Raw genomic sequence first — 14,435 nt, 5'->3', positions numbered from 1 at the left:
TGTTTGTTGGCAACCTGCAGAGACTCCAGGAAGTTTCTTTGCCTGGCAAGAAATATTCAATTACCCAAATTACCAATGTGCTGCGTTGAAACTACACTTTCTGTTCGATGTCAGCAACAAGATATGATGTATTAATTTGGCAGCTTTAGACGTGCAGGTAGGTGGACTTCAGTTACCTTCTGACAGACCCAGGCTAACTGTTTCCCCCTGTTTCAATTCTTTATGCTAAGCTAAGCTTACCAGCCGCTCCAGGCAACATATTTAGAGAAACTTCATATACCGTGACCTGGATGACAGCGAACCATCACAGATTCAAAGAATTTGAAGTCTACCAAAATGACAAAGCGCTGCTTGAACTCTCAAGTCAGTAAAGGGACAGGTAGGTGGTAACAACACCTTCAGTTCTCTCTTCGTGTTCCCTCACTACCCCCCATAGTGCAGAGTGGTTTTCTTTTTCCAATCTGAAGCATTAAAGAGCAGAAAAGAAAACGACCTGACAGACAAACCCCACTGAAACTTACATTTGCTTAATTCCCTGTGTTTCGCTGAGTGTGTGTGCGATCCACAGGATGTGTTTGTTAAGTTTACACTGCAGATCCAGAACATGCCCACTAGAGAGTGCTGTGTAAAAGTGTAAAAAGTTATACATGCAGACCATCGACTAACACTTCTGGTAGCAACAGTCCTCAGTGGACTGACAGCTTGGCCTTATGACATTGTGTGGTGGTGCTTTTTGGTATAGTTCAGTATCAGTTATCTTAGTTTCCTGTGAATTAGATCTTGACTGGATGTGTGTCTCATTAAAGAAGTTGTTGGTTCACTTTTGTTTTGTTTTGCTATAAAACTTTAATTAATCTCTGCCCAATTCTTTTGGAAGCTTGATCATGAAGAATAAAGATTTGTTGATCATTTGTTGGAGTGAAACTTTGTGGTTATTCTGATTAAACCATCAAACCCGGAACACTTGAAGGGTAAAACAGAGAGTTCCAACTTGTACCGAGATAATTATTTGTGTCTTTTACCCTTTCTATCTCTCTGTCACATCTCCACAATCATGCCCCAGTTTCTTTTCTCTCTCTTTCACCCCAAGACTCTAATGTCTCTCTCACTAATGATCCGATCGCTCACCTTTGGGCTGGAAAGGAAATAGGGAAGGTTTTTTTTTTTCTTTAGCTGCATTGCACCAACAGTTTGTCGTGATGAGAGGGGTGCGGGTGGGTGTGTATGTTCGATAAAATAAGATAAGATAAGATAAGATAAGATAAGATAAGATTGTGGAATGGGATAACTGAACGCAAAATCATTGACCCCTTGGTGTCGGCCAAATCAGTGACCATTCTCCATCACTCACCTCCTTCAAATTGGACTCAAAACTCACCTTTTAAATCTGCTTTTAATCTGTGATTTATTTACATAATAAAATTGTTTTTAATGTAAAATAACTGTCTTATAACTGATATAATGTTACCTCGTTATTATTGTTTTTACCATGTGAAGTGCCTTTAAGTATGCTATACAAATAACATGTATTATTATTGTTATTATTATGTAGATTTTGCTGGGAAACCTCAGCAGCGGATCTCAGGGAACAACATCTCAGGGAACAACACTCAGCCACACCCCCCACAGCTCAGGACTCCTCAACCAGAGAATGTGATATACTCTGTGGCCTTTCTCTCATGGGCTTCTTCGCAAACCTCCCTCAATGGCACTGTGAGTTCGACCATTATTATTTTATGGTCTTCGATGGTGGACCACACCACAATGATTGGTCGGAGGGTTGTTCACACATCACCTCTGGGAACAGCAGCCTCCTTCCTACATCTTTCATTGCAAGAAAACCTTTCTGAGATCTAGGACACACACAAATCAGACACATGTTTGCATCAACAAATACACAGATAATAACATGATAAGCACATAGAAAAATGTACATATACTATACAATATCTGCTTCTATACCTGCAGAGTCAGTCTTGTCTGAAACATATAGTTTAATACGCCATGCTGTCAATTTCTACTACAATGGCAGTACCCAAAACTCCATTTTACACACATAAATCTCATTCCAATCTAAAAGTGGAGAAAGTATTTTCCCTCCTCTCATAAAGGACATGCTTTTTGCAGGTCCACTGCAGCAGGGGGTGCACAGGGGGTCCTCTCGATGTTCTGTTAAACTGTGAAGCCACAGTGCTGGCTACAGAGAGCGGCTGTTTAATATTTCTCTAAGGCGGCTGAGAATAAATACTGTAAAACACTAAAGCGAGAGGTTCTTTATTCATAAATGCAGCACATACCCTTTCTGAAAAGTCACTGCACAACCTTGGAGGCGTTGAAATATTGTGTCTAGAATGCATTTAGTCAGCTCATATGTATTGATTTAACCAAATAATTCAATTTTATAACTGTGTCCAACATTTGTATTACATTTTTTGTTATAATCTAGAGCAATTTAGAGGTCTTTGCAATGTTGAGGACTATTTATGTATCACCTGCTCATCCCTATAGGCAGATCTTTCACATCCTTATGAGATCAAACAAACCTGATCCCAAATGTAAAGAGTGCATTTCCAAGGAGGTGGAGAAGCTTCTTCGAAAAACGTCCCCACCCTTCTATTCCAAGAAATACGTGCTCGCTGCCTCGAGTGTTCTCTCAAGTGTGCGCACGTACCTCCATGCACCCCCCCCACTCGCCCCCCACCCCATGCCACCTCCCTGCTTCTCCTCTCTCTCCGTCTGCCAAACACATCACATCAGCGACAAGTCAACGGCGACCACCAGAACGGAAGCACGGAAATGTATTTTTCAAAATAAACTCTGGTTAAAAAAGTGATGAATTGAAGTTTTCTCCTCTTAATTAAAGTTCAAATACATGAAAAATTTAGTACTGTAATGCAATACATGTACCTGTATTTCATGACATCCTACAACCGCATCTATATACATAAGGTCAACCTGCATACAATGTCCTGTGAATGGTGTTTCTCAGTTGAAAATGCAGTTTCATACCTGCACTGCAACTAATTCTGGACCGTTATGACCCTTTACAAAATAAACAATAGTTTCCTTCATACTAACTTTTGCAGGAGGTGTAGCACACACACAATGGTCGTGCAGTCTTTTAAAACTTAAAAAGGCTTTACGTTGAGCCGATAATTACCACATGTGCTTTCTATGCATATCTTTATACTATTCCAAAGTAAAATAATACCCTGGTGCAGCCCTAGTATTCTTCTTCAAGTTGGACAAAACATTTCTATGAAGAAAGGTAGAAAGAGAACAGGTTTCTTCACAACAATCTCAGTGTGGTAACGTTAATCTCATTGGCAATCTTGAATAAGGAGGAAGGACATTTAGCCAAGGCTTACTGGAGCTTTAGTAATATAAATCCTATTCTATGAAAAGCTGTTGGAGGATACATAGGCCAGCAATTATAGGACTGTTTAAGGTTTCTACTCTGATGTAATTTAAACCTTAGTAACAACATTTAAGATAGTGTATGTGTTGTTAAATTGCTCCAGGAAGGTACTTGTATGCCACAGGGCAAATTGTGGGCCTGTATGAGGTTTTATTTTGAAAGATAATAACGGAAATCATTTGAACGGTATTCTCTCCTACTTCACACACACACACACTCAGACACACACACGCTACTCGAGGCTGGACGCCTGTCAGCGCACAGAAGATGGTGGCGGCTGCGGCCACAGTGTTTCCCCCCCACCCGCACCTGGAGAGCTGCGCACGGAGAACACTGCCATTACGGTAATTAGACCAAATCCAAGTCACCGTGGACGTTGCAGGGAATGAGAAAAAAAAACAGAAAACCCAGGTTTGGACAATGCAGCAGCCATAAGCCATCACGTTTGTTTGGAGGTATGAAGACCCCCCCCACCACTCCCCCCCTCCCTCGTGTGTGATTCAATGAAAGTGGCTGGATCCAGGTAGTGGGACTGTGGTGTGGTGTGGGGGGGGCGTGCAGCAGCGGAAGTGGAGACCAGTCAATTAGCCTTCGTCTGTTATTATTAAGAGGTGGACCGACGAGCTGCCCTGGGCAAACTTTACTCCAGAGGGGACGGGAGGAAGGGCTGCTCCAGGCTGGGTTCACCCCTCCCTCCTCTGCTGTCCGTCCGTGCGTGGTTCCCGAAGCAGAACCCACGCACCTCGGAGGAAGAAGCTCAACCAAATCCAAACAGATCTGGAGTGTTTTTACGCACGGCTCCTCTCCTCCTGCAGACCTCCTCCTGCATGAGACCCCCATGTGCGTCGGGGGGCGGTGGAGACCCCGGAGTGGAAAGCCAGGTGGGAATGAATACACACGCTCATGGTCCCGTTATCTGGAGTCGACCTGCGCCTTGGAACGTGAAAAGTTGACTTTTTTACGCGCAAACAGCAGATTGGAGTCTCGTCTGTTTTTTTTTTCAGAGCTTCGAGGAAAACCAAACTGCAGAGGATTTGTTTTTGAACGTCTGGAAGTTTGATTCGAGTCCTGCAAACAAGACGCAGTTTGTTTTAACTCGCACTTCTCAAGAACCCCCCTTTTTAATAGACAGACATTCGTTGGCTTTTCTCGCTTTTCCTCTTTCCTCTCTGAGTATTTTTTTTATAATCCTTGAGTTTTGCACAAACATTCTTTTCCAATGAGTGAGCCGGTGTGCAGGCAGCTGAGTGAACCTTGCAGACTCGAGTGCGTCAAAACAAACGGGGACGTAGTGGAATGCAGGGACTGACGTCAAGAGGCAAGAGGCAATAATGCGCTGCTCCAACCGTGTGGAAGGTCTGATGCTGCCTCTGTTGCCACTTCACTGCTAACTGAGTGGAATCTCTCTCTCAAAAGGCCTCTTGTTTGTGCTCCAGCTTTTCACTTTTTACATGCATCAGTCATCGGCCCTTTACTGTGGGCCCCATACTTTGCCTTACTTTTTTTCTATTCTGTGTTGTCTTTGAACGAGCAAAACACCTTCTTGCAGAGTTTTTGGATTTTCTTCTATAGGTTAAAAAGCAACATGGCATCGCCCCAACATCAACAGCTGCTGCCTCAAAACACCGAAGTGAGCTGCGACTCCAGTGGCGATGGCGGCGTCTCGGTGAGGATTGGCAGCACCGTCCGACACAAGCACGCAGGCGGGCCGCTCGGTGCCATCGGGGGAGGCTTCATCGGGGGATCCAAGCACTGCAAGTACAGCATCTCCTCCAGCTGCGGCTCCGGGGAATCCGGAGTCAGGAAACCGACGGTTAGGAGCTTTCGCACGCACCAGAAGATGCCTCAGCTCTTCGAGAGATCTGCAGGCCACTTCTGGGACCCGAAGTTCGACTCCTCGATCCTGGAGGAGGCGTGCAGAGAACGCTGCTTCCCTCAGACCCGGCGGCGCTTCCGCTACGTGATCCTGTACCTGATGGCTGTCGGCTGCCTCTGGGGATTGTACTTTGCCGCCAACCCTTCCCGCTGTGACAGGGCTGTCTTTCTCCTTCCCACTGCTTCCTTCCTCATTTTCTGCATCCTCCTCTTCCTCTTGACTTTCACCAAGCTCTACGCGCGCTTCTACAATCAAGCATCCCTGCTGCTCATCGTTGTCACCTTCATCCTCACCCTGGCCCCCCAGATCCAGACTTCAGGCTTCAGGGACCCAGAGACTCCCACACCTACACCTGATTTGGAAGAGTTCAGTGGCATGGGGCCCTCCTACAACCTGTCCCAGGACCAGCTTGTAGGAGGCGGCACCTGGTCCCCCTGTATATCTCCTGTAGGCACCTTCTCCCTCTGTATCGAAGTTCTTCTGTTGCTCTACAGTGTTCTCCACGTGCGCCTCTATGCCTCCGTCCTGCTCGGCTTATTCTACTCAGTGTTTTTTGAGACTTTGGGCTGGCTGCACCTGACTCAGGCCGGGGCCAACTGGAGTATTGCCTCCCAATCCGACTGGGATACGCTGTGTTGGCTAGGCCCAGCCAAAGCCCTGCTCCACCTCTGCGCCCACGTCATCGGCATCCACCTGTTCATCATGTCTGAGGTGCGGTCGCGCAGCACCTTCCTTAAGGTGGGACAAGCTATTATGCATGGTAAAGATCTGGAGGTGGAGAAAGCCCTGAAGGAGCGAATGATCCACTCTGTCATGCCCAGGATTGTGGCCGACGAGCTGATGAAGCAGGGTGATGAAGAGATGGGGGATCATTCGGTCAAAAGATACTCCACCAGCGGTGCAGCAGCTGCCATCTCCAGTCCCAAAAACAACAAACGCAAGAAAACCTCCATCCCTCGAGGCCAGATCATCTTCCGACCCTTCAACATGAAGCGGATGGAGCCGGTCAGCATCCTGTTTGCAGACATTGTGGGCTTCACGAAAATGTCTGCCAACAAATCTGCTCACGCCCTGGTGGGGCTTCTGAATGACTTGTTTGGACGTTTCGATAGACTGTGTGAGCTCACCGGCTGTGAGAAGATAAGTACACTAGGAGACTGTTACTACTGTGTGGCCGGTTGTCCTGAGCCCAGACCGGACCACGCCTACTGCTGTGTGGAGATGGGCCTGGGCATGATCCAAGCTATCGAGCAGTTTTGCCAGGAGAAGAGGGAGATGGTGAACATGAGGGTGGGGGTCCACACCGGCACGGTGCTGTGTGGCATCCTGGGCATGAAGCGCTTCAAGTTTGACGTTTGGTCGAATGACGTCAACCTGGCCAACCTGATGGAGCAGCTGGGAGTGGCTGGGAAGGTCCACCTATCACAGGCCACTGCCAACTTCCTGGATGACCGCTTCCAGCATGAAGACGCACGGGTCACTGAGAGGATAGGACAGAGTGTGGTGGCTGACCAGCTCAAAGGTAGGTGTTTGCATTTGTATCTCTCCAGTGTGATTTCATGTCTCAATGTTATGTACTGGCCAGACTTTCTTGGCTCTGATCCTAACAAGATTAATATTACTCCAAGGTCAGCAGCAGTAGCCACAAATTGGCTGCAACAGTGAGACTTATCGCTGCAATTATGCCCCAATGAACCCACAAACTTTGGCTTTTTATGTGCTCAAGTTTATGTCTTGTAATGCTTCTCTGCCATCCCCAGAGGAATCGACCACTCGTGCAATCATATCAGCACTTGACCCCAAAAAGTGTCAGGGGACTATTTGCATCGGTGAAGGACGACACAGGGTTGTAGCGTCATGATTTGCCCCGAGCACAGATGGGCTGGGGTGTTGGTGTCATGTGACTGTGTGCCAGACAGACGCCATCTTCCTTCTCATCCTCTCCTCCACCCGCTCTCTGCCCCCTCTTTGTTCTCTTGTTCAATTACGTTCTGCCTTCCAGACGTCCTCAATGTGTCCTGTTCTCATACCCTCGCCTTGAACTTCCGGGATTGCTTTACAACTTAATATAAGTGTCACCTTCTCTCGATAGAGATACGTCTGGCAGTTTTATCGGCTCCTCTCTATCTTGTCCTCTATTTCCCTCGCCTGTCAACCGCTTGACTGCAGCTTTTATTCAATGCGTTTATACAAATCACTTTAATTTGACTAAATGTTGGCTTAATGGCGCTTTCCATAATTTGAAGCTTGCTGATCTATTGACACCTGCTGCGAGGTGACAGTGTCTGACTAATGAGTAGCAGATGGTGTGCATCTACCCTTTTGAATTGACATTCTAGGTTTATTTTGATTCCAGTAGATGCTCCACGTGTCTCCTTGGAGAATTTTATTCAGTGCCGTCTAGGTTTTTGTTGGCATGAACTGGTAATATGCACAAATTAGCAGATGAAGAAGGGAATCCATTCCCTCTATTATTCATCAAACAAATTATCAAGAATGTTTGGACTTCACACAGATTTCCACGTGACCAGTCGAGGGCCAAGATCCAGCAAAAGTGTTTTTTGTTTACCAGCCAGCAGGAGTGATTTATGGGCCTGCAGTTTCCCTTCATCTCTTAGATTAATGAGTGACTACCACTCTTGCTCTATGCCTTTTTTTTTTTTTTTTTTGTCAGGATAAATCGGTTTCTCGCAGGGTTATCACCCCCTCCTCCTTGTCATCTCCTTTCTGGCCTCCATCATGTATTCAGTTCCCCTCCCGAGATTTATCCTCCCCCTGTAGATTTGCTGTGCCAGTGAGAGAGCTGGCTGTCAGGATAGAGTTGTTCTCCTGTGCTGTAAAATATCCTCCACTGTCTAGCTCAGTCTGTGTAAATCACTTGGGCAGCACTGCAGCCAGACAGGGATCCTGGCTGGGTCGTGTCCCTGCTGCTTTGCTCAGGAATTGCCCTGACCTATACGCAGATCGGTGTGCTGCTGACTTCCGAGCGTTTTTGGATGTTCTCTTTGAGTTAGGAAAATGTTAAAATTTTCACACAAATAGTTTTTGACTTGTGAGGTTGCCTCTTTTTTTTAACACTTCCAGACTGAGGCTACACGTTTTTGTCTCATCGTGTGGGTGCATGTCGGTTTATGGTTTCTATCTCACTGTTAATCTAAGCTATTCATGGCTCGTTGTAGCAGAGTGTTACCACCGCTGGTCTGTGGTTTGAGCAACACGTGGAGACGTCGCAGCTCAGTTTTCATTCCTGTCAGTGAAGCCGGTGTTTGAGGTGAAGTGAGACAACACAGTTTGCCGACATTGCCGTTAGCTTTGAGGCTCTAACTAATCAACTGATCTCCTCCTTATCTCACAGTCATTTTCTAACCACTAGATTTGCTTTCTTTTATAGAATGACGGGAAACTGAAAAAACAACGGTACTATTAACCACGATACAAGGACATAGAAAATATGGATTCTAAAGAAAATGTTATCTTTTAATTGGCTTTAATCATTTCCGCAATCTATCAATGAACAATTAAATTTTTTATAATTGGTCTCGCCTCTCTGAAAATGCAGTTAAAATGTGCCCAATAATAATAATCTTAATGTTGAACAGAAAAAAGCAGCAAATATTTAAATGGAGAAGCTGGAACCATACATGTAAATAAGATAGATAGATAGATAGATGGATACTTTATTAATCCCGGGGGAAATTAGGTCGGGACATTTATAAATGGAATTTCTAAATGTTTGAAAGATTAATATTGTGTTATTTGACGACTCAAGCTTTATTGACTTCTCAATTCTATTTTCTCACATTTCACACATTAGATGATGAATCAGGTAATTAGAATATAGAAAACAATCGGCAGAAAAATCAATACTGAAAAACAAAAGGTTAGTTACAGCCTCATTGTAAACCACAACACATCTTACTGGTAGGATGCAGTGTGAGGATTTTTCCAAAACTGTACACAAACCCTGCAAGGCTCTCTCATGTGTGTGTTTGTCTATAAGGGGCCAAAACAACACGTTCTGTGTGTTGTGCTTTCTCCAAACTGGAAATGGAAGCTATAATTGGCCCAGTTTCCCTGGAAGTACCTGTCCATGTCTTTCCTCTTGTGCTTAATACAGAATGATGGCACCTGCAGAAGGTTATCCCACCGGGGGGTGAGTGTCAGTGTGGTCTGTATTATCTTTTGCCTGGTGACAGAATCAGAGCTGAGAGCCAGAGCTGGTTCCTTTCTATCCCATTGCTTCCAAATGAACTGTTTTGTTGGTTGATGTTGACTGAGTTGAGGTTGTGTGTCGATGTAAAAGGGAACAAATGGTGTTAAGGTCATAAGCAGTTGTTGCCTTAATATGTAAACACTACAATTCTGTTACTGACTGATCACAGCTGACGACTGCAAACCCACTGCCTGCTCAGCAAAAAACGAGCAGTATGGAGGCATGTTGTGGTTTCTTTCTGTTGTTTACTCCTAAAGTGTTTACGTAGACTCAAACCACTTCACCCACCCCTCCATCGGCATAGTGGCGAGTAGATAATGAGTGAATTTAACAAGAACTATCCCTTTAAAAGCCACTTTTCCCCTTTAGGAGTTGGTAGAGACCAAAAATGGAGCTAAAAGGGAGTGAATATTGACCTTATGTTTTCCAGGTGGCCAGAAACACGACTCTAAATTAGTGCTGATGCTGCCCTGGTACTGCTTCTCTAACCCCAGGGCCTTGTCTTGCTTTTGAGCTTTGCTGATTTGTTTTTCCAGGCTGGTGGTGCAACCAAATCTGAATGAATAACAAATAAAAGAAGTAACCCAAAGTAACACTGTAGCTCCACTTTGATGACGTAAAGAAAACTCACTGATTTCAGCATCCGACGCTATCGTATAAAACTGTTCAGCTCTTGTCTACTACTGATAGTCCTCATGTACAGGGTTGACCGTTTCCTGCCGCCTCGCTCTGGGGCGTGTGCTCTGATTCAGTTTGAAATTGAGAGTCTGACCTTTTCTAACTTAACTGCTGAGCTCTGCTGTGCTGTGCAGCTCCGCTCTGTGTATCCCCTCCTGCCCTGCTCTCTCCTCTCTCTGCCCTGTGGGAGATTTCTAATTAAGCAAGACTGGATAATCTCCTTGGCTAAAGTGATTAATGTTGGTAATTCTCCATCATCATATCTTCCCACTCTAGCCTGGTATTGTCCTGACCCCCAAAATACATCAGCCCGCTAGCCAGCCAGACGTTTTTATCTCGGCAAATGATATTGATTGCCGATAATGAGGCTTTCACGGCTGTGTTTATTTATGATGAGGCAACAAGAGAGATTTTCATGTCATGTTGATATCAAAGTGAATCAGCCAAGGCCGCGGGGGGAGCTCGCTATAAAATGGAAGTTTATTTGTATTCTGGTCCATAATTTGTCCTCTTTTAAGCCTTCAGAACAATAATTGATTAGCTACATTAGGATTGATTTGAGCACTGAGCAGAACGTCGCTGCAAATAGTCCCGGTGATGAACGGTCTGTGTCGCTTCACTCTGGTTCTATCACTTCATGCTCTGCAGAAGGTATTCGTTATTAGAGGAGTCATTTGTCTTTTAGGGTGACTGACATGTGCACACAGACACACACACTTTCCCTTTCACGCAGCCCTGCCATGGCATTGTGAATGCTTTTCCTCAGGGCTGCACTTCAATCAGCAAACTGTAGTCGCCTGAGGCTCAGCAGAGAATTACTTATAATGGCTGCTCCCCGTGACCTTGACCACGATAAATTTGGCTGGTTTTGATGTTCTGCTTAAAGGAAGCAGGGGTAGAGATATGCAGGTGAGGGAGAACTAGAGGAGAAAAGTCCAGGACGTGCATTTAGCTCTGGTCTAGTTCTACCATTAAGACTTTTGGTCCAGTGGACAGACCCACTAAAGCCGTTTTCAGACATGACCTCCAGTGGATGTCCGGAGAAGCAGCAAGTAACGTATGAATTCTGCTGTGGAGATCATGGACACCAGCGAAAGCTCCAATCACCAAAAGCTCTCTTGACAACTTCGTTCGTGTCTTCTATGCTTTTTCATCCTGAGATATTTGTTTTGTTGTAGTTTTTATAATTTTCCTGTCTTTTGCATGTCTGAAACATCATGGACACACCCACACGCTCCAGGATCTCCAGTTGTGTTCTCACATCTGCTCCTCGGGACTTTCTGCTTTCACTAGGGGGAAGGCCGAAGAAAGTCCGGCAGCTGGGACGTTTGAGTTCTCACAGCCCATATGGAGAATGTCTCGAGGATCTCTGGAGTTCAGTGCATGTCTGAAAGCAGCTGAAGTGCATTTAGCTCTGGTCTAGTTCCACCATTTAGACTTTTGGTCCAGTGGACAGTGGAACCACAGCAGCTTTGCTTAAACGCCACTACATTAAACTACCACGTAACTGGAGCTGCTGTGTCGAGCTTGAGTGAGAACCACAAGCAAAGAAAAGGAAGCTGTACACACATAAGGCTCTGGATTCCACACCTTAATGCTGTGAACGTGTGTGTGTGTGTGCACGTTCTTTCTGCACACTGCTGCATTTGACAGAAAGTTAAACGGTTTGGCTTTTTCACACTAATATATACACAGCTGTCTTCTCACCCTGCCAGCAGTCAAATACCTGGCATAATTTTCGTCTAGACCCTCGAGACCAAATCAGTATGCGCGCACGCCATTCAACTCTACGGAGAGACAGGAGGGGTCGATGGTGAAGTGCTCTGAGTGGAGTGGCTTATCGTGAGTGTCGGGTGTGAGACGACGTGGCAAAGCTACACGGTGGAAGAGTTTGGGAGGGTTAATAAAAACGGTGCTAAATAGAACCCGGGATTACTATAACACAGTATACAGCTTTCATAAGAGACCCTTTCTGCAGAAGTCTGGGATTGGGCTCCTCACTGGCTGCCAGGGGGGGGGGTGGCGGGGGGGTGTGTGACTCTAAGCTACTATATTGCATTGCAGTGACCAGGAGCCTGGAGCTCCTTGGCTCTGCATGGTAGATTACAGCTCTGCAGAGAGAGAGAGTAATGGCATAATACATCACAACGCATTGTACAGAATCAGCATGTATTATGAATTATGGCTCAGCACGGCATGGCACCGCAGCCTGCAGCCACACAGTCTCACCAGTTGCCATCTTTGGCCTCATGATACCGAGCAAGTCTGCAGAGCTTCACCATCCCCGGGTCGTGCTCTGTAAACACCAGGCCCATGTGGCAACAAGGTTATTAAAGGTCCACTGTGCGATGTGGGGATTTTCTAGCTGCAGTCATTTGGGCTGTGGACACTGATACTCGGCAGGACTGAGCCACCTGCACTTGTTCAGGAGAACTGTGCAGCAGCAGCGGTGTCAGTGGCTGCTTCAACCCAGCAAGCAATAAAAGGGTTGTACTCGGGGGGGGATGTAATGAGTTTCTGGATGAAAAGCAGAAAGACTATTATTCCAAGAGCTGCAAATGATTTTATCTCCATGGTGTACTTTATATCGAACTGATAATCTTGGAGATTTTGCTCTGGATATCCATGCACACTGTTGTGCTCCACTTAATCCTGGCAAGTGTCCGGGGTCCCTGCAGACCCCTCCACCCTCCTGTAGGGGACAGCTGTCCTATCGGCTCAGTGGTGAAGTGTTGGGCCTCTATCTAGTCTGAGATGACCCAGGGCGAGCTGGATGAGAGCCTGATAGCAGTGCCACCGCTGTCTGTCTGATAAGGAGCCACACATGTGAGCAGCAGACATGGAATAGAACACGCTATTCCATGTTCAACACGCCCGGCACACACTGTTCCCTTCAGTCAGCCTGTTGCCACTTTTAATTGAATCCAGTTTAAGGTAAAATCATGACTCACCATTTCCAACAATAAGTAATATTCAGGTGTCATGAATATGATTTGGATAGAAGGAGGATGTGAAGTGAAGTGAGGGAGAGACGTAATAAATGACGCGGGCGTTTCTGTGGGTTTTAATGATTTTTCCAGACTTATTTTCACAAAAAAACATCACTCATTGTGCCCAGATGTCGTTATTTTATTATAATAAAGTAGTTATGAGGTTATTTATTCTATTGAACGTCCTGTCGACTCTCAGATTTAAAACCAAGTATAATAAATTGCTCTATAAAGTGCAAATGATTCATGACATGTTCAGACCTGTTGAGTCGAGTTATAAAAGCAGCCGCTTGCTGTATTGTCACATTTATTGTCCCAGAAGAGAGTCTGAGGTTTCAGGGGGTAACTAATTATGACTATTAATTAATGCTCTTTTATATCTATCTGCACAATAGGAAAAACCTTGAACAGGGTCATCAAAGCAGAATGCAGCCATTATCATTGTTATTGATTCCAGTTGAGCTCTTCCTGGTTTGACATGATGTGATTAAATTTGATTCAGAGCTTTTCTTCAACCTATAACCTCAACTATCATGTACATCAAGGGTACTTGGATGGATTAAAATGATTTTAATGAGTTTGCCATAAATGATTAATTCATCATACAATAAAAATAATATATGCACCTAAAAAAATAAAATTCTAACAGTCCCAACCTAAAGTACAACCTGTTATTTTCTCATCTCAAAATGACAGTGTATGATCAGTGAGTGTTTTCTCATGGTTGAATTCCCCTGAATAGAAGAGACAAGATAGCACGGTAGAATCTGACTCTTTACCGCAGGGGACAAAACATTTCATTTACTGTGTCAGTGATACATTAGAGATGAAGCCGTCCTGATACAAATTTTCTTTCTGCCTCTTTCCTCGATTGCATTCAACAAGCAAGTCTCATATCAGCTTTGATAGGGTTAGGGTTAGTTTAGTTTTCTCAAATGTAAATGTGTTGAGATCATCTGTTTGGATCTGTTCCTGCCAACATAACTTCCCCTCCTGCAGACGGAGAATAATGCTGTGAAAAGCGAAAAAGAAAAGTAGAGGAAAATGCTGCGAGAAGAAAGATTACAATGAGAGAAAAATAAACAGGTTCATACAGAGTGAGCCAGAAAGATGGATAGAGTGGCCTCTGAAGGTTCGTCTTGCTCAGGGTTTTTTTGTGCGGCTCCGCCATGGCTCACAGTCATAACATCAGCGTCAGCACAACGCATGGGAAAGGTTTCCCATCTGTTTGCGGCACACACACTCCCCAAACATACACAC

At 45.1% G+C, this 14,435-nt stretch overlaps 1 protein-coding gene across 1 annotated transcript in view; it reads left to right on the top strand.

Annotated features, from left to right (window-relative positions):
• Positions 1–5,003: 5,003 nt before the first annotated feature.
• LOC133023263 (adenylate cyclase type 9-like) overlaps positions 5,004–14,435 on the top strand; it is a 32,353-nt gene continuing 22,921 nt past the window's right edge. The window contains exon 1 of the mRNA XM_061090249.1: positions 5,004–6,816. Coding sequence (XP_060946232.1) covers positions 5,004–6,816 — 1,813 coding nt within the window. The remainder of the gene's footprint in view (positions 6,817–14,435) is intronic.

This window comes from Limanda limanda, chromosome 17 (assembly GCF_963576545.1).
Source record: "Limanda limanda chromosome 17, fLimLim1.1, whole genome shotgun sequence".
In the NCBI taxonomy this organism is placed as follows: domain Eukaryota; kingdom Metazoa; phylum Chordata; class Actinopteri; order Pleuronectiformes; family Pleuronectidae; genus Limanda; species Limanda limanda.
Note: the sequence above shows the minus strand (reverse complement) of the source record. Positions and strands in the feature narration are given on the sequence as shown.